Source organism: Saccopteryx leptura, chromosome 12 (assembly GCF_036850995.1).
Source record: "Saccopteryx leptura isolate mSacLep1 chromosome 12, mSacLep1_pri_phased_curated, whole genome shotgun sequence".
Classification (NCBI taxonomy): domain Eukaryota; kingdom Metazoa; phylum Chordata; class Mammalia; order Chiroptera; family Emballonuridae; genus Saccopteryx; species Saccopteryx leptura.
Genome location: NC_089514.1, coordinates 33,878,986 through 33,904,423, shown reverse-complemented (window position 1 = coordinate 33,904,423; position 25,438 = coordinate 33,878,986). Strand labels below are relative to the sequence as shown.

General features: G+C 35.1%; 1 protein-coding gene across 1 annotated transcript in view; it reads left to right on the top strand.

The window, feature by feature from the left end:
* The window catches only part of VPS50 (VPS50 subunit of EARP/GARPII complex), a 122,928-nt gene that overhangs the window by 44,508 nt on the left and 52,982 nt on the right, over positions 1-25,438 (top strand). Inside the window, exons 10-16 of the mRNA XM_066354054.1 lie at positions 2,353-2,395; positions 3,744-3,842; positions 5,699-5,839; positions 12,847-12,979; positions 14,925-15,016; positions 20,952-21,046; positions 21,374-21,472. Of these exons, the coding sequence (XP_066210151.1) occupies positions 2,353-2,395; positions 3,744-3,842; positions 5,699-5,839; positions 12,847-12,979; positions 14,925-15,016; positions 20,952-21,046; positions 21,374-21,472 (702 nt within the window). The remainder of the gene's footprint in view (positions 1-2,352; positions 2,396-3,743; positions 3,843-5,698; positions 5,840-12,846; positions 12,980-14,924; positions 15,017-20,951; positions 21,047-21,373; positions 21,473-25,438) is intronic.

Below are 25,438 nucleotides of genomic sequence, written 5' to 3'. Positions count from 1 at the left end.
TTATTGGTTTTACTTTTCCGACAAATTGCTTTGTATTTGTATCTATGTATATCATATCACTTTGGTAATATCTGTTGAGCTAGTATTAAAAGGCTCAAGAAGAAGCAGATGGAATCCATTAGTGTTGTGACTTAGGAGATAAAGGTCATCGTCCCCTTATCAAGACTGGCAAACTTTTCTCTCAGAATGTAATGCCAGAGAAAAGGATTTTTGTTTCTTTGTTCCACTCCTTCCCTTGAGTCGCTGGTATGTTTTGATATTATGGTCACTGAGTTGTATACTGTGGCCCTATTTGGTTTTGTTGCTGGACTTTGAGAATCAAAATTAAAATTAAATAACTGTTATAAAAACTTTGTATAATTTTGGTGTGCTACAATACATCTTTAACCTGTTCTTACTATTTTATTTTGCCTTCATCTTTTTTGTTGAAATATTTTTGCTATGATTGTATTTATTTTGTTAGACCTATTATAATTCAAATAACAGTTCTGCTTTTTTTTAACTGACCTAGAGAATTAAAGGGAACTAAATCAAACTGTCACATATCTCAAGTGTATAACTTAATAAATTCTTACAAAGTGAACATAGTTGCATAATTACCTCCTAGAAATAGAACATTTCTAAACTCCAGAGACTTCCCTCATGTCCCATCCTCGTCATTCCCCAAGGCAATTACTGATTTGGCTTTTGTCACTTAAATTCATTTTACCTGTTTTGAACATTACATTCATGCAATCATATGGTGTGTATTTTTTTTAATGGACTTCTTTTGATCCAATATTATGGTTTATAATTCAGCTGATACATTTTCATTGCTATAGTATTTCATTGTATGATGACATCACACTTTAGTTGTTCATTGATGATTGTGTTTCTTTAATATCTTTTCCTACTACAAATAATGTTGCAAGGATTGTGTATGCTTTTCTGTTAGATACATATCTAGGACTTCTGGGATATAGAGTTAAGTTCTTGAGTTTCAATAGATGGTACAGTCTTCCAAAGAGGTTGTAGCAATCTTCCCTTCCTCCAGCGTTGAATTGAGTGCTTCATTTGCTCTATATTTTGCCAACATTTGTTGATGCCATTTAAAATTTTTAAACAATATTTTTAGCCATTCTGATGGTTATGATGTCTTGTAGTAGCTTTTTTTTTTTTTTTTTTTTTTTACAGAGACAGAGAGCAAGTCAGAGAGAGGGATAGATAGGGACAGACAGGAACGGAGAGAGATGAGGAGCATCAATCATCAGTTTTTCGTTGCAACACCTTAGTTGTTCATTGATTGCTTTCTCACATGTGCCTTGATGTGGGCCTTCAGCAGACTGAGTAACCCCTTGCTCGAGCCAGTGACCTTGGGTCCAAACTGGTGAGCTTTGCTCAAACCAGATGAGTCCGCGCTCAAACTGACGACCTCGGGGTCTCGAACCTGAGTTCTCAGCATCCCAGTCCGACGCTCTATCCACTGCACCACCACCTGGTCAGACTCTTGTAGTAGTTTTAATTTGCATTTCCTCAATGCCTGATTGGAGTGCCTGTTTATATTTATTGGCCAATTGGCTATTTCCTTTTTCAAATGTCTGTTCAAGCATTTTGCCCTTTATTTTTATTCTGTTCTGTTGATCTGTTTATGTACGCTTATGTTGACACTGTTATTGCTGTTCCTTTATAAGCTTATGTCCTTCAGCATTGCTCTTTAAGATATTTTTGACTCTGACTCTTTGTAGCCTTTTGAGTTTCCATGTAAATTTTAGAAGCAGTTTGCCTGATTTAGTAAACTTTTTAAAATGCTGTAATTTTTGTTTGAATTTTACTTATTCTAGGAAATCATTTTGTGAGAACTGGTATCATAACTATATTGAAGGTTTTAGTCTTTTAAATACATAGTATATATACCCTTATGTATTAAGTCTTCAGATTTGTATTACATGTTTTTATTAGATTTGTTCCCAGGTATTTGTATTATTGAAATTAGGTTAAAAAATATACTGTCTAATTCCTTGTACTTAATAGGAGAAATTAATTTTGTCTTTAAATTTAAAAAAATCTAAATGGTATTTTTTATTTTTAAAACTTGGTATCAACTTTTAATTCTTAAATTCTTAGTTTTAACTATTGATGCTTTAGTATTTTTTATATATACAATCCTGTTGTTGTTAGTAATCACTCTTATTTCTTCCTAATTCTTTTTTTTTAATTTTTCTTGCCCTGTTGTAGAATCAGCAGCATGACTTACTGCTCATACTAATGCTCTTTGACTTTATTTTTTATTTATTCTACTAGCATGTATTTGTTTAGCAGTTAGTTTGTCTCTTTTAAAGATAGGAACATCTAACACTCTGTTTTATTTAATAGTGAACTGAATTCAAAGCTGCAGGATACTTTAGAACAGATTGAGGTAAGAAGAATTATATAGACTTTAAATGGCTTTTTCTTATCAGAGGTTTTTGAACAGCATAGATGAATCTTCTCTTTTGACTTTCGTGTTACTTCCAGTGTTTCTAGATCAGTATGCTGTATTTACTATTTTTTACTTGAGCTATCTGTGCATGGTTGAGTTAATGTTAATCTACTTGTAGACACAGTAATACAGTCAGAATTAAAGGATCTGAACACAGTATTTGAAAATATCACCTTATCCAGAAAGATCCCCAAAGTTTTAGTCATATGTATTTTCTCATTTAAATTATAGCCAAAATACTTAACTGTCTTAATTATTTTTCGATTATCAACTACTACTTTTTAGTTTAGTGAGTTAATTTATTTAGGAATAATTATTGGCTGATGAAAACCCTCCTGAATTCCTAACCTCATAATAATATTTGATACAATTCATCAAAATGTAAGAACTGGAAAGATAAGGATGTGCCATTGTTAGCATAGAGACTTGCTTCTCTTCTACTTTTATATAGAGTTCATCCCTATCTTTGCAAAGCAGGGTATTCATTTTTATAAATTTAATAAGAATTATTTTGTTTCTTGTATTGTTTGTTTTTCTGATAAGAATAGTTATAAAAATTGAGGCTGGACTTTCAAATGACCTTTTGTGGAAAGTGATTTAGATCATAAATGCAATTATTTACTAATTGTAAGAATTACTATTTGATAATTGTAAAGATAACTACTTCACAAATCCTTTAAGTAAATAATCACCTGAATATTTTAATGAGGACTTTCTTTTGAAAGTTCTGTATTTCTTCACTCTTAATACACAATAGTTTCTGCATGTATATAGAACAATAATTATTTTTAAATGAAATCTTTGAAGTAGAAACTGATAAACAAAATTGTGTATTTAGTTATAAAAGTGAGGTATGGACTTTTAAGTTTAACGTAGTTTTGTTGAGTATTACTTTCCAGTGATTACAATAGGATTTTTTATTATTTTAATAGTGTTACAAATTCAGTTCATATAATTGTAAGATTTTAGCAGGTGTTTGAGGAAAAAGTTAAGTAAAAATAACTAAAGTTTCTTTGGTAGCTATTATACTGATTTCATGTCTTAAAACACTAGATGTGAGATTTTAGAAACATGTTAATAACATCTCAGTGAAACTTGATTATAGTTGGTACCAAATGAGAAATATAATTTATTTACATTTTATTTGTTTTTGACTCTTAAGTCCAATGTGATAGTAAATGTGTCTAGATACTCATAGAAAGTGAGAAATAAATTTTAATGTATTTTCATTGCCTTGATAACATAACTCCTTAAGCTCCTCTTGCCTCCTCTTTTAATTACATAGGAACAGTTGGATGTCGCTCTTTCTAAAATCTGCAAGAATTTTGACATTAACCATTATACCAAGGTTCAACAAGCTTACCGGCTTCTTGGAAAAACACAGGTTAGTTTTGAAAAGATGTTTGCTTTTTTAAAAATCAGGAATCTGCTGATATTCACGATTGCTTAAGTTGGAGTACTATTAATGTAGTATCATTAAAGTTTTATTCAACAAGTAAATTTTTTAGCTGTATTCATAGTAGTAACATGGTTATTCACACAGGCTTAGAGTGTATATAGTATGATTAAAATGTTACAGAAGTTTGAACTGTGAAGTGTTAGGTTAATATTTTCACAGATTTATGTAGGCTTTAAAACAAGTGCATTATAATTCAGTGGGAGAGGATATGTGGTCTCTTTTACTTCGCCTTTGGGTTCAGAATGAGAACTACTTAATTTGGAGCCTCATGGCTCCTGGATGAGCCTGCTCGACTCCCTCAGAGGCATGTGCAAACTTTGTGCATTGGCCTGGAGCCTCATGGTTCCTGGATGGGCCTGCTTGACTCCCTCAGAGGTATGTGCAAACTTTGTGCATTGTGTGCATTGGCCTATAAAACAGGTCAATTGCATTTATCAGATTTCTCAAAGGATTCTGTTATCCCCAGAAAGTCCTCAGTAGTCCTTCAGTACTTGGCTTTATATACTTTTGCTGCTTAATGGTTTCCTTGAAAAACTTGAAAAAAGTGTCATGGTTTGAAAGTTAATTGTACGTTCCGTGCGAATAGGATTATACAGTATCTATGTATCTATGTAACATCTAAACATGATAGATGTAAATATTTTCTTGCATTAAATGGTGGTTTTGCCTGACCAGTGGTGGCACAGTGGAAAAGCATCGAACTGAAATGCTGAGGTCACCGGTTTGAAACCCTGGACTTGCCTGGTCAAGGCACATATGGGAGTTGATGCTTCCTGCTCCTCTCCTCTTTCCTCTCCTCTCCTCTCCTCTCCTCTTTCCTCTCCTCTCCTCTCCTCTCCTCTCCTCTCCTCTCCTCTCCTCTCCTCTCCTCTCCTCTCCTCTCCTCTCCTCTCCTCTCCTCTCCTTTCCTCTCCTCTCCTCTCCAAAATTAATAAATTTAAAGAAAAAACTAAAAGAAAAATATTTTAATGGTCTTTTGTCTTTAAAAGAAATTTAAGACTTTACCAAATAATTGAACTCTATTAACATTTTGAAATGAGTCAAGAACTTTGTTTTTTTAAATGTACTTTATTAATTTCCATGTCTTAAGAAATACCTACAAAAATACAAGAAAGAAGATGCATGTTAATATTGAGGGACATATTGAAAGACTTTTGAAAATTGAAAATGTTATTATAACTTGTAGTTCTACCCATTAGAGGAATTCTTTCATTCATTAAATATCTATTGGTACCTACTTTGTGCATTGGTCCAGGAAGCTGGATATAGTCCCCTCGTGGATCTTACCTGCTATTGAAGGAGATAGACATTAAAGAAATAAATGATAATGATGTCAGGTGGTATCAAGTCATGAGAAGAAATATATATCAGGGTAAGTGGTTAGGGTGATATTAAGTACTGAGTTATATAAGGTCGTCAGGAAAGGCGTCCCTGAGCAGGTGACCATTGAGAAGCATCCTGACAGTGCAGAGGAATGACCGCAGAGGGATCCAGAGGTGGGTCATGCATACCACGTCGGGGAAGAGCAGAGTGCGTACCAGTCATAAATGCAGGCCAGCAGAGCAGTGCTTACGATTCAGATTTATCTTTATTTATATGATGTTCTGGGTATTTAATGGGTTATTTTCAGATTATCAACATTACAATTGTAATTTCGTGAATAATAGTGATCTTTGTGGTATAGCAACAATTGGTAAGATTTTTTTCCTGTGTTTTTCAAATCTGTTGAAATGTATTCATTTTAGTAACATGAAACGATGTTCTATGTTTTCTTTCCATAGACAGCAATGGATCAACTTCACATGCACTTTACCCAGGCCATCCATAACACTGTGTTTCAAGTTGTTCTTGGTTATGTGGAACTGTGTGCAGGAAACACAGATACAAAATTCCAAAAGCTACAATATAAGGATCTCTGCACAGTATGTAGTAACTTAATTGCATTTGTATTGTCTCTTGGTTTTCAAATTCACATCCCATTTTTCTTAGTACCTATTATTGAAAGATGCTATGAAAATAGAAACAAACATGTTTGCTGTCTCTGGCCGGTTGGCTCAGTGGTCGAGGGATGGCCTGGTGAGTGGATGTCCCGGGTGCTTTCCCAGTCAGGGCACAGAGGAGAAGCATCCATCTGCTAAGAGATGATACAGTCACTATTAAATGATTTAAGTGGTAAAGCAATTTAATTCAAGTCAGTGACTTTTCTGTTAAAGCAAAAAATATTAAAATACAGATTTTAACAAATTAGGCTTTTTGTTCTTCACTCTTTTTTTACTTTGGTTCAATATTGGTGTATGTTTGTGTATGTATATAGTGTATTTTGTTATAATTAAACTTTTATATGCTGCTTGGCCTGTGGTGGCACAGTGGATAACATGTTGACCTGGTATGCTGAGGTCTCCGGTTCGAAACCGTAGGCTTGCCCAGTCAAGGCACATATGAGAAGCAGCTACTATGAGTTGATAGTTCCTGCTTCTTTTCTCTCTCCTTCTATCTCTCCCTCTCTCTCCGCTCTCTCTAAAAATCAATTAAAAAAAAAACACTTTTATATGATTTTAAAAGCGAAAGACATTTTTATTCATAGTTCTTGAGAGAGTCCTCTGTGCATTTATATAATATAAAGCCAAAAGTTGTACTTAGCTTATAAATTTTTATGATCAAATATTGTGCTTAAAATGTTTATTATGGCATTAGTATTAGTTTTATTTTGGAATTCCTTTCACTCTTTTCTTAAAGTTTACTGTAAAAATAACCTTTTTCTGTAGTTGCATATATTTAAATTATCATATAACAAAGATCTTATTCTTGACTTCATCTTGAATAAATGCTTGTTGTTAAAATTACTCCCAAGAAACATCTAGAGACAATCTTTATAAAATGATCCATATATGTGTGATATAGTAGGTGAGGTCTATATATTTATGTAATTAAATGAAAGGAACAAATGATTCTTTGATGTATTAGAGCTCAGTCAATGCCCCACTACCAACAGCAGGTACATATATTATTATTCATCCAACACAGTAGTAGTCTTCTTGCTTGGCAAGCTGTTGAAGTGTTTTAGTCTGAAATTGTGAGAATAATAGCAAGTGTTAGTGATGGCTTCATAAAGGAGTTTCTTTTGAGGAAAGGATTTGACAGAATTGGATATGGCAGGTTCTTTGTGTTGAAAGAATAGCCTAGCAGAGCTGTATAAGAGTGAGGATGTGATGCATTAAGGGGGCCCCTTTTCTTTGGCACCGTCTCCATAGAAATTTAAGAAAGCTCAGAAATTACCCCAGGATTATAAGTATGTGAGTATGTAAGACTTATATGTATGTAAGTCAGTGCTGCTACAGGGAGACAGGGATGGGGACATTTCTTTGAAATCTAATTAAGTTATAAATTATTTTATAAAATCGAGTCATATTTGACATGTTTAAACCAGATTAGGAATAATTTATCTTACATCATATTTAGTTTGATAAAAAGATGTGAACTTTTAGTAACTGAGTTCTCTAAATGAAGGTAGTGAAGGTAGTTAGTTAGCTCAGGAGATGAGAACTGGAATCCTTAGAAGTTTAATAAATAAGCTGACAAAAGGAAATTTAAATACGTTTTCCTGATAAGAATACATACCCAGGATCTAAAACGACACAACTCAGGCCTGGGAGATAATTAATGAAGGAACCTTGTATTAGAATGTGAGGTTCTTAATTTTTCAGCTTGTGGCAATTAGGAGTCATTTTAGCCCTGAGAAGAACTAACTGATGGGCCTGATCTGTGGCGCAGTGGGTAAAGTGTCCACCTGGAACGCTGTGTCGCCGGTTCGAAACCCTGGGCTTGCCCGGTCAAGGCACATATGGAGCTTGATGCTTCCCACTCTTCCCTCTTCTCTGTTTCTCTCTCTGACTCTAAAATAAATAAATTTAAAAACTTAAAAGAAAAGGAGTAACTGCTGATAATTCCTGCAGATGTTCCAGTGTGAGAGTATCTGTGGCAATCAGTGTGAGAGTATCTGTGGCATGGGGGGTCAGGTAAGAAAGAAGCAGCCGCGCCCTCAGGACATATGTATCAGTTGTTCCTGTCAGGTTCTGGAAGGGAGAAGGGACAGCCAAGGCATTTGGGTGGTTGGTTTTCTTTGTACAGTTGTGATATTTTGAAAGAAGTCCTTAATTGTAGAGTTTAAATATAACATTAAAAATGAAATATGTGAACCTGACCAATGGTGGCACAGTGGCTAGAACATTGACCCAGAAGGCTAGGATCCCTGGTTCTAAACCCTGAAGTCGTCAGCTTAAGCACGGAATCATCAGCATGATTCCCGAAGTCATTGGCTTAAGCTCGAAGGTCCCTGGCTTGAGCAAAGTGTCACTGGCTGGGCTTGAGGCATGTATGAGAAGCAATCACTGAACAGGGTTCAGTGAGAGTTCACTGAGTTGTGCCATTTTAGATCCGTGTCGCAACTACAGATTTGTGCTTCTCATCTCTCTCTGTCTATTCTCAAAAAAGAAAAAAGAAAGAAAAGAGATGTAATAAATGAGATGGTATGTTAATCAGAGTTCAGAGAGGGGTGTAATTTCTGTAAATGGAATAATAGAGTTTCCTTTATATGGAGAAATACTAGAAATAAAAAGAGCTATTCACCTGCTTGCTCTTATTGATAGTATTACTTTAAACCATTCACAGATATTAGTTTATTATTAAGTCAACTAGAATGAAAATTGAACCAGTTTTTTTTTTTATATCCCTTCATAAAGAAGTCTGGAGCAAAATTTGTGTTCTCTGTTTACTCTGATAAGCAGAGCGCTTCACAATTCTTAAGGCTAGCAGCAACCTGTCCCATTATGCAATTCCTACATTTGTGTCCTGTCACCATTGCTCTGACTTTAAAAAAAAATTATTTTCCATAGATTTGAGAGAGAAAGAAGCATCAACTCGTTGTTCCACTTAGTTGTTCCATTTTAGTTATGCACTCATTGGTGCTTCTCCATGGTCCTTGACCAGAGCGGAAACCTGTTACCTCTGCATACTTGGATGACTCTTGATCCACAGAACCATATGGCCGCCCTTGGGCCACCATTGATCTGACTTTAAAAATATAGCTGGCTTTGAGCCTTTTTGAAGTCATTTTGCATGAATGCCCTTATTTTTATTTCTTTTATTTTTATTTTATTTTATTTTTTAATAAATTTTTATTAATGGTAATGGGATGACATTAATAAATCAGGGTACATATATTCAAAGAAAACATGTCTTTATTAAACCTTGTTTTCTAAACAATTTAATTGGACGCACAGTTTTTCTCTCATCGTTTATCTTTCAGTCTGGTTTCCTTGTTTTTCTCAAATGTATTGGCTTACAGATTTTAGATTAGTAATTTAGGTGTTTTTTTTTAATGTGTATATTATTTTAAAACACAGATAAATGACTAATATTTAACAGCAAATTTTTCAATAATTAAGCCACGCTCATTTCTGCAAAGGACCAATGTAAAGAGGCATAGTGTTCATTTTATGTACTTTAAAAATTTAGTGTTTTTTTTTTTAGAAAGTGAGTTTCTATTGCCTTAAGAAAATTGTGGTAGCCCTAGCCAGTGGTGCAATGGATAGGACGTCGTCCTGAAGCATCTAGGTCACCAGCTCGATCCCAGGTCACCAGCTTGATCCCTATGTTTCTGATTTGAGCCTCGGTTAGGGCACATATGAGAAGCAATCAGTGGCTGCACAACTAAGTAGACCAATCAGTTGATGCTTCTCTCTCTCACCCCTTCCTCCCTTGAATCAATGGAAAACAAAAATTGTGGTAAAACATACATAACATGAAACTGTCTATCTTAACTGTTAAGCGTACATTAAATGCCGAGTGCATTCAGATAATTGTGCAACCATCACCACCATCCATTTCCAGAACTTTTTCATCTTTTCAAACAAAGTCTGTTAGCCACTACCCATTAAACATATGGTTGCATTGTACCTTACATGTTTACCCACTTTATGGAGAGATTAAAAGACACCAAGTAGTGATATTGTAGAGAAACCCTTTGTAGGTTATTTGGAAGTTTATGAAGTATGTATCAGTTAAAAAAAATTTTTTTTTTACCAAAAATTTTTGGTAACCTAATGGCATTCCTTGGGGAGCTTATTGCAAGGTGTTAATTAGGATGCTATTGATTAATTTTGTGATAACAGAACTGGCTAAGCTGGCTGAATGTTTCCAGCCATTTTCAATCATTCATTTTTGAATGCTCTTAATGAATTTTGAGTTCTCTTTTTGAAAGAAAGTTGATAAGGGAATAGTACTTTGGGAATAATATATACTTTGAAGGAGAAGTAATGTTTCTTTTAGAAAAAAGCTTTCTGAAGTCATTTAAGTATTTGTTTTCTCAAAGTCTTGCACATGGCAGTGGTTAGTAATGTTACTTAAATCAATTATCTTGTCCTCTTTGTCTCTAACTGGTATGGTGTTGACACATTTCAAATTGATGAAGGCTGAGGCCTAGTTCAGAAGAGGGGTCAGAGGAACCTGGCTAGAGTTTGGTCAAGGACAGAATCTTTGTCAGTGGTCAGCTTTAATATTTTTACCAATCTGATGGATGGATGAAATTAGTTTTATTATAGTTTTAATTTATATTTTTCTTATTGCAGTGAGGTTGAACATGTTTGAGGTTTATTTGAGGGCCATTTAAATGTCTCTATTTGTGATGTGTTTGTGCCTTATTCCCATTTTTCTGTGATTTCTAGTCTTTTTCCCTCAAATTTTTAAGAGCTCTTATAAATATGGAATATTATCTCTATTATCTCTTTATTGTGATATATGTTGTGACTGTCTTTTCAAGGTTGTCATTTGTTTTTGACTTTGCTTATCATATTTTTTTGGCTGTACAAATTATTTTTATATTTTTAAGTAGTAGAATTTATAAATTTTACTTGTATTACCACTGAATTTTGAGTCATAATTAGAAAGCCTTCTATGTTTTCTTCTTGGGCTAGTATAGTTTTATTTTTAATTTAGGTCTCTTATCTATTTGGTTTATTTTTGTGTATGAGTGACGAGTCAGTCTAATTTTGTTTTTGTCTAGCTTACTATCTAGTTGTCCCAACTCGATTTATTATATATTTTTATATGAGGCTAGATCTATTTCTGGACTTTTTATTGGTACTCAGTTAAATTAATAAATTACCTTAGGCAAAACTGGTATCTTGATGCCGCTGAAACATCACAAGAATAAGAAGTGTCTTTCTATTTTCAAGTCTTTGCCTTTCAGTTTTCTCCATAGTTTTGAAACATTTCTTGTTCAGTTTATTCCTAAATATTTTATATTTTTTGTTATTGTAAACAGAGGTTTCTTATTCGGTGTATCTTCTAAATGATTATTTGTGTATATGAACATATTTTTTTTCTTGTGAACTTTATAACCTGCTACCTTGCTGAATATTTTTATTATTTGAGTTAGCTTTATGATCTATTTTCTAGGGATTTTCAAGTATATTATGTCATTGCAGATAGAAATAGTTGTATTCCTTCTTTTCCTATTCTTTTGCTTCTAATTGTTTTCTTTAGTCTAATTGCACTGGTCAGTACCTCCAGTACTTTGTTAAATAGTAGTGGAGACACTACCATTGTCTTGTTCCTGACCACAGTGGGTAGGTCTTATTGAATTCCCTCATTTAAGGAAACATCTATCCATTTTTATTTTCTGACAAGTTGTTATTATGAATGGCTGTGTTGCCTTTTGTCAGAAGTTTTTTTGAGCATCTATTGGGATAATCATTTGGTTTTTCAACTTAGACCAATTAATATGACATATTAATAGATTTTATAAGATGAATTGTCCTACCATTCTTGGCATAAACCCTACTGGGGCAGTCTGACTCTAGAGCTTAACAACTGCTTTGTTTATTACTTCCTGGTTGAGTTTCAGAGATTTGCTCTATTTACACAAAAGTATACTGAGTTATATAAGTTAGTATTTTTATTAATTGGTAGATGAATATTTTAGTTGATGAGTTTAAAGGAGGGAGAGGTTATTATGGAGATTTAAAAAAAGTATGAAAAGAAGATCACTACCAGCTGTGATATCCTAGTGTCAATCACATTATAGCTTTACTTGCTATATAATTAATTCTCCTCACTGTTTACCTAGGAGGGCAAACACCAGTCTTAACCTTCCAGTCTCTGTCAGCGTGATCAGTGCTGGTGGATTGAATACAAACTGAAGAAATGCTAGGGAATCTCAGAGGATGGAGCAAATGCTATTATAACAGATAGCAAGTCTGCAAAATAGAATGGAGACATCATTCTACCTGCAGGGGAAAAAAGCAGAATGACAGCTGATAGTTTTTTACAAAGAATAGAGGGGGAAATGTTCATGTATTTTATTAGGGAGAAGATTTGGGATCACATACTGTTTCATATGCTTGTTATATAAAATTATTTTAAAATATTATTGTCAGATATGAAATATATCTATATTTATAGAATCATCAAAGATGTTTGCTTAATGTATACAAATGAAATGATTGAATTCCAAAACTGATCTCTTTTTTTAAGTTGTGACTCAGCTCCAAGGATGAATATAAAGCTGTATTCGCATGTTAACAAGCATGTCTTTGCAAAAGGACATTTGGGAAAGTTTACGCTGACATTTTTGAGTACTCTTGTCAAGTCAGTAATTTTTGTAGGCTCTTTGGTTTTCTAACTATAATTTGATAAGTAGTATGAGAACTGAGAGCCATAATGAATACTAATAGCTGTGTTAAAAGGAGAATTACTTGAACAAAATTTACTGGCCATTGAACTTCTCTTTAGATATGTTAAGGGAGGGATTTTTCTTGATTACCTCTAATTCTTGAAGGAATTTGATTAATAGCATTACATTTTATTTTTATTAACTTTGTATTAAAGTAAATGTAGTCATTTGAAAGTTGGCTCTTCTCATTTTCTTCAGCATGTTACAGCAGACAGTTATATTCCATGCCTTGCTGACCTGTGCAAAGCACTGTGGGAAGTTATGCTCAGCTATTATAGGACTATGGAATGGCATGAACAGCATGACAATGAGGATACGACTTCTGCTTCAGGTAGGAAATTACTTTGATTTAAGAAAAAATTGCATTGTAAATAGGCCACATTTCTGAAGTAAGTAGAAAGAAAAGGAACAGACACTCTTAAAATTTCAGGGACTACAGTGACCATCAAGTTCAGTGTTTACCAAAGAAAGTGATTCCGATACTGGAAAAGCTCCATTACCTTTGGGGATTAACTGGGCCTAACGACTTCTTAATTAACTACTAGTACCAATTTAGGAAAATCCTAGGCCTACTGGGATTCTAATTTTCCACAAAGTATATCTTGTTTCGCAATCTTGTTTTTTCTAGATGTGGAATTATTCAGACATTTCAGCACCTCTTTTCCCTTTACTAGTACATTATTTAGGGAGAGTCCAAAGGAAAAGTTTGGAACCAAATTAACACATACTTAGATGTGAGATGTAGATAAGAGTTTAGGGACAGTATATGTATTCATCTTGGTGAATCTTGTGTTTTGCTTTAGCTTAATAGTTTACATGTACCATTGATCCTTGAACAACACAAGTTTGAACCACTTATACATGTATTTTTTAATAAATATAGTACTATAAATGTTTTTTTCTGTTGTGATTTTCTTAACATTTTATTGTAGAAATGCAGTATATAATGCATCTAACATACAAACTGTGTTCATTGACTTTTATCTAATTGATAGGCTTCTGGTCAACAGTAGTTAAAACTTGGGGGTTCTAAAATGATATGTAGACTTTTGACTTCAGGGAAGGTCAGCACGCCTAACCCCCGTGTTCAACTGCCAACTATATTATATCAATTATATGTATATATGTTTCCGTGTATGTATTTTATCAGGGGTATAGAGTCAAACTTAAAACTATTTGATTCTTATATATAGTACTTAGTCCTTGTTGCTAAAATTGCTTGACCCTAATCTGTATATATTTTAAGAACATTCAGGACTCTGATTATTGTCAGTCTGGCAGTCAGCTGACAATATCTAGGACTCTAAAAAGTCACTTGTTTACCTGAAAATATTCCTCATACTTACATTAAGGAATAAAATTATAGGGATTGGAAATTTGAAAATTGTTCTTTACAGAACTTAATAAAGCTTTCAGAGTCTCTAGAATTCATCTGCGGTAGCTCTAGTGACACTACTGGTATCCTAACCCATTACTGTTCTGAAATAAACCTCTAAATCTGCGCACTGCCCTGAGCTGCCGGTCCCCAGTAACCAGCCCACACAGGGAAGGAGGCTCCAGCTGTGCCAGTGCTCAGAGGTCCACTGGGGGCCTGGCTTATGCAAGGCTTTTTGTTGGTTACCAGGACATCCTGCTAGCCTACGATGAGATAATAGCCCCACGGCTTTGTTGTTCCTCACAATTAATGCTCACAACGCAGAATCTTTTAAATGTAAATGTTTATGTGTATTTTTTGTTGCTTTGGGGGAAAATTTGTTTTGAAACAGATCATTGATCTTACTTGATGAAATGGACATTGTTATTTTCTTTATTTATCTTGGTGTGGATAAAAATATTCTGAAAAATATGCAGTTTGTATCATTATTTCACTGCAAGAGCAGTTGTGCAATCTGTAAACTTGTTAACATGCAGATTAATTGATAATGGGGTTAATTGGTCCTGCAGTGACCTGGTAGAAGGGAGTATAGTTCATTGAGAACCTGGTCTCAGGGATCACACTACTCAGCTTGGCAAGATTAGTTCCAGACACACACGAACTAAGTGGTCTTAGGTGTAAAGTACTTAACATTTCAGGTTCTAAGTTTATCAGTCTGAACAAATGGGTTTAATCCTAATACTTGCTTTTTGACATTGTCTTGGTTGTATAAACATTAAACATGCTTTCTGTATTTACTTAGGCATATAATATATGAGAGTCCAGCGAGTTGTTTTGGTTTTTTTTTAAACAAAGATATTCTGAAGCAAATAAAAAAATATATACCATCTTTTCTTTTCAGAGGGGAATAATATGATGAGTACTGAAGAAACTAATTTTGATCGTGGCTACATTAAAAAGAAATTAGAACATGGACTTACACGAATATGGCAGGTTTGGTTTTTAAAAAATTACTTTTTTCTTTGCATAAGCAATAGAAACCTTACTGTCTAATCCGTTTTGGAAATTCAGTGTTTAAATTTTCTATATTTATTTGTATTTCTTGCATATTTAATAATATTTAATTTTTCTTTGGAATAAGTCTATCATTTAATTTAATTTTTATAATTTAATTGACAATTCTATTTGATTATACATGACAGTAGAAAAAGTCTTTTAATTTGAAAATCTCCTTTATAAATCTTTCTATTTTCCTAAGTTACATGTTTTTTAGTATCCTAGCAAATCTATTTTTCCTAAATTGCTATCTTATTGAGACACTTTATTTTTATTCATTTGTGTTTATTAATTTAAAAATAAGTTAAAAGGATAACTAAATTGGTGACATACTTGGGTTGGATTCTAATATAAAATGGAGAATTTTTTTAAAGTTAATGATTTTTGTTTATTGGCTGAATGTATCCCTCTGTTAGCTTTTCTTCTGCAGTTTAGTAGCTCAGTTGTTATACAGTTATTAAATTTGTTAATATGTTCAAATTTGTTACTTCCTAGATAAAAATGTAATTTTTTTTTTTTTTTTTTTGTACTTTTCTGAAGCTGGAAACGGGGAGAGACAGTCAGACAGACTCCCGCATGTGCCCGACCGGGATCCACCCGGCACGCCCACCAGGGGGCGAAGCTCTGCCCACCAGGGGGCGATGCTCTGCCCCTCCCGGGCGTCGCTCTGCCGCGACCAGAGCCACTCTAGCACCTGGGGCAGAGGCCAAGGAGCCATCCCCAGCGCCCGGGCCATCTTTGCTCCAATGTAGCCTTGGCTGCAGGAGGGGAAGAGAGACACAGAGGAAGGAGGGGGTGGGGGGTAGAAAAGCAAATGGGCGCTTCTCCTATGTGCCCTGGCTGGGAATCGAACCTGGGTCCCCTGCACGCCAGGCCGACACTCTACCGCTGAGCCAACCGGCCAGGGCCAAAAGTGTAATTTTTTTGAAGATAACTTTTCTTTTTGGACTTATTTGAAGCTTCTAGAAGACTGTTGATTCTTTGAGCACGTTTTGGTCCTTTAAAATATATTTTTTATTTTTCTAATGAGGCTGATTTTTAGTTTGACAACCTTTTATAGGATTTTTGAAAAAAATATTTTGGTAAATACTGGGTGGAACAAAAGGAAGTTTACAGGTGTAAGTATGAAAACATTGAGTTTTTTCTTATATTATTAATTATTGTATTATTTTCTATATGAACAACTATAAACCTCCTTTTGCTTTACCCAGTATATACTGAAACATAAATTTTCTCAAGAATCACATGAAAGTTACAATTTAGTGCTCTTCTAACTTTTGATAAGTTGACATTGGATATGCTATTGAATTTTTAATTTAATATTTAAAAGATATGCATGTGCGAGTTATAAGAACTTCAACTTCTATATTTTATGATATGACCTAATTTTTAGTTTGCCATTTTTATGATTTCATGTATAATTGAAAGAGAAATCTCATACTCATTTAATATATATCCTGGGTCAAATATGAGTTGTTTCTCATTTAGTCTCCTAATACGTAGATTCTAATGGTGTTTAGTTGAAATTGTAGAATCCATAGGTTTTCTGGTAATTCAGTGTACTTCAAAATATTGACCTGGCATTTTATGATATATAGCTAGTTTCCATTCAGTCAGGCAACCTGATTCCATTCCTGACAGAGGAAAATCTATCAATTTACAGTGCGGTAAAGCTGTTCTAATTTAAGCATTCGGCCAGTTTAATAAAAGTCACCATGCTTTGGGGTACACTGTTGTATTGTAGATTTCCGGCGTTAGAGTTTCCTCATCTCCGCCACTCGAAGGTTCTTCTACATCCCCAGCTCACAGCTAGTTTTAGTACAGGGCTGTGTGTACTGTAGGAACTCATTGAATGTTTGTCAGTGTAGAATCACAAGGCTCAATGCAATTGAAAAAAAACAAAAGCTCTGAAAAACAAATATTTTTTTATAACACATTTAACAGGCAAAACCTGACCTGAATTGAATTAGTTTGGCAGCAGAACCTGACCAGTATTATCATTGGGCTTTTTATAGCATTTATTCCATTAGAGTGAACACTGACATGTTGCAGGAATATTTATGTTTCTTTTGTCCCAGTCCCACTGGAGGTCTTATTACTTAATATATGCTATACATACCATAATACATTTCTAACATCTGAAATCCTAAATTGCAAAGCACAAGGGAGCATGTGACAGTTTGCAGACATTTATCATAATTATAGAGATAATGATAAATGATTGAAAAGCATAAAAAGATATTTAACATTTCTGACATAAAACTAAAATCATAATCATAGTCGTTTTGATTTTTGATATGAAAAGTTTTTAGAATATTGTGTCAAAATTCCATGTATTTTGACTCAGTCTGAATCTTTAAATAAAATATTATATTGTATGGAAGACATTATCCATGGATTTGAGAACATGGGGGTGAACTGTGGCCCTTGACCTCGTGGAGCACACAAACTTAACCACGTGAAAGTTTTGGTCTTCCAAGGTTTTCTTTTCATATTTAAACATTTGATATGTGAGAAATAACTCTAAAAAGTGCTTATTATTTCTTTTTCCTACAGAGAATTAGGGTTACAATATTTCTACTTTTTGCGAATTTAAAATTTTTGTCACATTTTAGTATGCCACCCTCTTTTATTTATTTATTTTTTATTATTATATATATATATATATATTGTATTTTTCTGAAGCTGGAAACGGGGAGAGACAGTCAGACAGACTTCCGCATGCGCCCGACCAGGATCCACCCGGCACGCCCACCAAGGGCGACGCTCTGCCCACCAGGGGGCGATGCTCTGCCAAGACCAGAGCCACTCTAGCGTCTGGGGCAGAGGCCAAGGAGCCATCCCCAGCGCCCAGGCCATCTTTGCTCCAATGGAGCCTTGGCTGCGGGAGGGGAAGAGAGAGACAGAGAGGAAGGAGAGGGGGAGGGGTGGAGAAGCAAATGGACGCTTCTCCTTTGTGCCCTGGCCGGGAATCGAACCCGGGTCCCCCGCACGCCAGGCCGACGCTCTATCGCTGAGCTGAGCCAACCGGCCAGGGCCAGTATGCCACCCTCTTTTAAAATTCCTCTTTCTGCATTTAAAAAATACCTCTGTATTTCTTTTTGTTGGGAACAAAGTTCTACTTAAAGAAAGCTTATTATTATATTATTTTTCTTAGTGTGTGCAATTCTGAGGGAGGAGTTTTTAATCTTCCAGAATGATTGTAGTTTTGTCAGGTTTTTCTTTTATTTCTTAAAGCTTTTGCTTTTTATACTTGGATGTTATGCTGATTGATTCTGCTATGCTAATAACCACTTACCTTCCTTGTGCATAATTCCCTTCATTAATTTAAGAAAATACTTCTTTTGTCCTAAGGCATTTTGCTGTGAATTCTAACTGGTTTTATTATTACCATTGGTATTTTATTTTGTTCATATTTTGCTGGTACATATTTGACCATCTTTTTATTTTAAATGTCTTTGGATCAGATTTTAGTTGTGTTTTATAAATATAAAAACTTTTTTTTTCAGGAGAGAGACTTTATCTTTTAACATGGCAATTGAATATTTTTATTTTTATTAGTGTTTTAGTTCATACATTTTAATTATTAGAGAAGTTGAACATTTAAAAATATTAATTATTGATTTGTGAATTATTTGCTTGATTTGCTCACAGCTTCTAAATAAATTATGTGAGAAATGAATAATTCTTTGCATATAATTTGTCTATTTTTACTATGCCGATGGTTAAGATTTTTATGACCAGAAACTATTGACCTTTGTTCTTTTTTTTTTTTGTATTTTTCTGAAGCTGGAAACAGGGAGAGACAGACAGACAGACTCCCGCATGCGCCCGACTGGGATCCACCGGGCTCGCCCACCAGGGGCCTACGCTCCGCCCACCAGGGGGCGATGCTCTGCCCCTCCGGGGCGTCGCCCTGCTGCTACCAGAGCCACTCCAGCGCCCGGGGCAGAGGCCAAGGAGCCAACCCCAGCGCCCGGGCCATCCTTGCTCCAATGGAGCCTCGGCTGCGGGAGGGGAAGAGAGAGACAGAGAGGAAGGAGGGGGGGAGGGGTGGAGAAGCAGATGGGCGCCTCTCCTGTGTGCCCTGGCCGGGAATCGAGCCCGGGACCTCCGCACGCCAGGCCGACGCTCCACCGCTGAGCCAACCGGCCAGGGCCTTGACCTTTGTTCTTTATGTTACATTTACTCTTTTTTTTTTTTGAGTGTGTGACAAAGACAGAGAGAGGGACAGACAGACAGGAAGGGAGAGAGATGAGAAGCATCATTTCTTTGTTGTGGCACCTCATTGTTCATTGACTGCTTTCTTATATATGCCTTGACCAGGGGTTTTCAGCAGACCAAGTGACCCCTTCCTTGCTGGAGCCAGCAACCTTGGACTGAAGCTGGTGAGCCTTGCTCAAACCAGATGAGCCCGTGCTCAAGCTGGCAATCTCAGGGTTTTGAACCTGGGTCCTTTGAGTCCCAGTCCGATGCTCTATCCACTGCGCCACTGCCTGGTCAGGCTGTTACATTTATTCTTAAAGTGGGTTTTTTTTTTGTAATGCTCAGATAAATATTCATCTGGTAATTATAAACATATTTATCTAAACTTCTTTATCCCTAATACTTTGAGTACTGCCTAGAGCACTTTATAAATACTCAGATCATATTTTTGCTTTATTGAATTTATTTTTAAACTTTTAAAAACTTAGAAAAATGTATGTAATCCATTTATTTCCTTTTGATATAAGATATAAAGAGGACATTCTGTCCCTTTTTATTTGTGACTTTTCTTTGTAGCAAGGTACAGTGAAAAGAGACTTTGAGACTGATAGACATGGTTTCAAGTCTTAGCTTTGTCCTTCACTGAAGTTTCTCTTTTCTTATGGGGACAGTGTGATAGTATGTGCTTGCTCAACAGGGCTGTCATAGGATTAACATCATACATATGTGAAGTTCTCATCATAATGATTGAAACTGGAAAATACTCAGAAACAGTGTTTTTTACTGCTGTTTATTAAGCTGTAGTGTGTATGTTAGCACTGTTTCTGAGTTATTTGTTCTATGACATTGATTTCTCTGTATATGACTAGCATGTGTTTAAATTTTTTTTCATATATTTAATACAAATAGTACAAGTCCTCCAACATTACTCATAACTTTTATTTCATTTTCTCAAAGCTTTATTTAAAAAAACCCCAGCAAATTATTCTGTTCATTATTTCTGGTGAATTTTAGAATAGTTATTTGGAAGAATAGTTTTGGTTGTGATTTCAGTTAAAATTTCATTGAGTCTGTACATTAATTCGGGCAAATTGACATCTTTATATTATTTAGTCACCGTCCTGTTCCTTGACTTGCAATTTATTGAAATTTCTTTTATGTTGTTAATTTTTTATAGGTCTGATATTTCTTATTAAAGTTATTTCTATTTTTAACATCTACTTTAAATGAAATCTCTCCATTGTAATATGCTACAGCAGTCATACATAAAAACTAGCAATATGTATATCATATATATAATCACTTCAATAGTTATTAATTCTAATTATTTTTAAATTGATTATTTTGGGATTTCTAACCTAATAAGTTATGCAATAATAATGATGACTATCTTCATATCCTATATGTGGATATAATTCTTACCTTGCATGTGTGGGTGTATGTACTAATAATGTTGATCATAGCTATTACTATATAATATCTAATGTTTATAGAATTGTCTCTGATATCACCCTAAAGATATTGGCTGTTGGCCTAAATAGATATTCTTTATCAACTTAAGTATGTATTTCTGTCTCATTTTAATGTGTAACTATAGAATAAGTGGTTCTAAGAACTTATTTTCTCTATTTTGGATTTACTTGATTTTTTTTTTCCTTTTTTATAGGATGTTCAGCTAAAAGTAAAAACCTACTTGCTTGGAACCGATTTATCTATATTTAAATATGATGATTTCATCTTTGTTTTGGATATAATCAGCAGGTACTGTTTGAAGTCTTATTCTTTAATTTGGCTCATTCAATCATGATAATCAAATAAATCATGATTTCAGTGATTAATCATGTATAACTTCTTTATGGAAATGAAGATAATTGGATATTCATAATTTAATCCATGCTGAGTTTTTGTGTGAATCTGTTTAAATATTTCTGCTCTTCTGATGTTTATAATCGATATATGATCTTTAGGATTTCTTCAAACATCCACATTTTATAATTTGTAGTCTTTGAAAAAGATTATCTGGATTTCATTTTTTTTTACTGTATAGGGATGTTGCTGAAATTTATATAAATCTTTTTATCCAACTAGGTTGATGCAAGTTGGAGAAGAATTTTGTGGCAGCAAGTCTGAAGTTTTGCAAGAATCTATTAGAAAGCAAAGTGTTAATTATTTCAAGAACTACCACAGGTGACAACTTTAATAAAATATGAACTGACTTATTTAAGTGTTGAGAATACTTTTGCCTATCAACCTTATAGCATTAATTGATTTAAAAGAGTTACTTTTGAATTTGAAAGTGTGTGTTGTTTGTACCTCTTTTTTAGGACGGTTCAGGATTTTTGACCAAAAAACTTATAAAATATGCTCATTACTTATTTATTGTCAATTTTAATATAGTTTTTGTCTTGAGGGTCTCAAAATATAACTAATTATTGAAATGCTTTCTTTATGGATGAAAGGTTATGATTATATCAGCATTTTCACAGAGAATTTGTCCACTATTCTGTGCTTGAATGTATGGTGTGAGCTAATAAGGCAGTTAAATTGGTAGAGGCTGCACTCTGTGAGGGGTGCTTGAATGCGTCTGCCTTTTAGGAGAAGAAGGCATTTGGAGAAGAGGGCATGATATTCACAATGTAGCTACAAAGTAAAGATTAGCTCCTTACTGCATTGCTTTGCACACAGTCACTACTAACTTTAAAATGGGTGACTAGGAATGGCTTTGGGAAGGGAGGGAGGTGGGAAGTAATGTGTACATAGCAGTGTGCTTTTCTGCCTAGAACAGCATTGCACTGAGGGAGCTAATATGTAGTAGACCATGGTCGAAGCTGGACTCGGTGCTGTTCCCCTTACATACGCTTTGTCGTTGCAGTTGACTTCTGTCTTACTTTTTATTCTGTAATTTTTTAAAAATTTGTATGTGATTTTGGTGCTAGGGAGAGTCAGGATTAGAAATTCTGCTTTTTCTCCCTATTTGAAGTCCACACCTGGCCATAGTGGCATTTGCCCTGTCAGAAGAGATTATGGGACATCAAACCATTGCTTAATTAATTATTAAGTATGCTTAAGTACAGGTTTACTGTGTTAATTGTAAACTATTGCATACTTATTTTGAAAGAAAATTTAAATCAATTCTATACCAAGGCAGAGACTTTTGATTATCATAATTTAATGAAGAGAATGTTTAAAATTGTTTAACCTCAGGAAAATATATAGTAGTAAAGGAATGACATGAAAGCCTAATACTGTCTTTATTTGTAACTTCCGTTTTTGTTAAAACTTGAGCCCTGCTAAGACAGAAGTTCTGGCCTGTCCACATCGCTGTACAGAAGGAGAGGGACGTTTTAAGTGTCCACAGGAAGGGAGTCATCTGTGGCAAGCAGGCATGGGCATTTCTCGACTCTGACCATGACACAAGCATTCACTTCGATGAAATTAGAGAATACAGAAATCAATTATTAAATGTTCCAAAAACTCTTCTGTAAAGGCCCTAAATAGGAACCTAGAAAAGGGACAGAGTTCAGTGTCCTCAGACAAAGGCCACAATGACTTTACTGACAAAAATACTGAATACAGTACCATGGTGAACACAGCACAATACTAGTAGAATTAGCAATTCTGATTAATCAGTAGGTGGGGACATTTGAGCTACTCCCTTGCCCTTTTATCTGCTCTTAAAGAAGAAATCCCTTCTTGACTTCCATTCTTGTCCCTGATTCTGTTTTGTGGGTATCAGTAAATACCCATGAGGACTGGGGCTCAGGGCCGTCTCATGAAACCTGTACAGGGACTGTGAGGCAGTGTCCCCTAGGTCCCTCGGTGCACGCCAAGTGGTCTCTTAGTAGCCATTGTGTCTGCCACAACTGGTGCCCCGTGTGAGGAATGGGAACCAAATGACAAGTGGTGCCAGTGTGAGGAATGGGAACCAAGTGACAAGTGGTGCCAGTGTGAGGAACAGGAACTAAATGGCACTCTTCCAAAAACGCAGCTTTGTCATGTAGTTATCTTAGAGACATTTGTGAAACTTGTTTCGCACTGAAGAGGTGTGTCCTGTTGCCAGAGGACGAGCTGGACTGGGCACCGGCAGACTGGAGGACTCAATGCCATGTTGGCCACTGGCCGGCTCCGCCACGGGCCGTCCACTTGACCCCTCTGGGCTGTGATTGCATCACCTGTAAAGTGAATGGCTGCACTAAACGGTCCCCATATGTGCTGCCGGTAGATCCTGCCCTTATTTCTTGCTGCAGTGTATATTATAAAAACTGGAATAGACTGAAAGTAAAGATTTTACCTTTTTTAGTATTCTTCTCTTTCCCAGTGTTTCCCCAACCACCAACATGTTCTGAAGTACCTGTGTTTTTTTAAGTAAAGCAAGATAAACTTGATAGGCAGTTCAGAAGTGATGCCAGTGTGCATCTATTGAATTGACAGAAGTCTTATATTATTAGCTAGCGATTCATTTAAATCTACTAAATTCCAGTTTACTATCTCCTTCACCAAATCATAATATATAAATACTGAAAGAGCATGAAACATGGTGAAATATTTTAATTTTGTTAATAGAAGTATTTAAATATGCTTACAATTTGTTTCACGGTCCTCTGCTGTCAGAGCTCTCGAGGATGAAGAACCCAATAATTCTGACTCGGAGTCCATTTAGGCTTGTGGTCTGAAGATGTAGGCATAATCAGAAGGTGAAAATGGAAGCATTTTACTCCTGGTGGAATATCTGTTATGAAGTGTACTTATGTTGCTTGTGGTAGTTGCATTCAAGTTCGCAAGCCATTATCTTTTTCTAGGGCAAAGGTGTGTGAGCACTTGAGGGAACAATAGTCTCTAGCAATGTGAATTCTTATTTTTCAAAAATATAAGTTTCACTCTTCTATGTTCAAGTTGTATATATCTAAAGCTATCATTGTTTGGGTATATGTTACAAAATTCCCCCAAACACAAATAATCTAATGTAAACAGTAGTGACAGAAATGTAGCTGTATAATTGCCAAAACTTTCTATTTAACAAGTACATTTTATTTTGTAATTACTTTAATAATCAGTTATAAAGTGTTTTCAAGGGTCCCAATAGATCATTGATGTTAGAAGAGGGAAAAGGTTGCTTATTCTTTTAGGGAGAAAAGCCCTACCCTTGCCTGAGTAAAAGAGTTTTATTGCTCATGTATCTTTAAAGTGTTTGTTTCTAACAACAAGTTCAGTATCTAGATACTTTGTTTTCTGTCTGGACCAAGTGATTTAATCATCCTTTTTTTTTTTTTAAATGTTAGGCCTGAAATCTAGAACTGATCTGCTTATTTCCCCTCATAAATTCTCTGCCAAATAATTGTTTTGGTTAAGACTTCAGAGAGAGTAGCAAGTAGGTTACCAGCAAACTGGTTTTGTTTGTTTGTTTGATTGTTTGTTTTAGATCTCAGAAAGAGATTTTTTTAAAGGGAAAACTCTAACAAATATAATAGCTTCAATTACAAGTGCCCAAGCATATATTTTAGTAACAACCATGATGTTAGTTTAGCATTATTTTGTGTATTCTGTGAGTCAGGGATTTAGGCAGGATTCAATGCACTGATTTTTCTGCTCCTCAGAGCTTTAAGTGGTCCTCAGCTTGTGGAAGGGTTTGTCTGGAAGGTCCGAGATGTCTTCACTTGCACCGTGGAGGAGATGGCTAGAGAGATGTACACAGCTGGCTGTGTCAGCCTGTGGCCTCCCCAGTATGGTGATGTCAGGGTGGTCGGACTTCTTATATGGCAGGTGACTTCCCGTAGAACTAGCTTTCCAAGAAAACCAAGAAGAGGCTGTGTGGCCTTTTCTGATGCAGGCTCAGAAGTCCTGCCGTCCTTCTCTGCACACAAACACAGCAACAGGTGGTAGACCAATAGTAAATTCCTTAGTTAATACTGTGTTACTGATTTCCAATTGTTTCTTTCTGCTGATAAGGAGTTTGGGGCAGAGTGATGTTATCCTTAGCCTTGGGTTCCTAATCTGGGTGTAGGAACTTACTAGCTTTGCACCTGATACGATTTTTACCAAATTTTTCATTTCAAGCTCCTTCGCTTAAAAATATGAAAGGCTTATATTGGATACTTTTACCTTCTTTAAACTCATTTTTGGAACCTATTATTATCTTATTTTATCAGGTTCAGT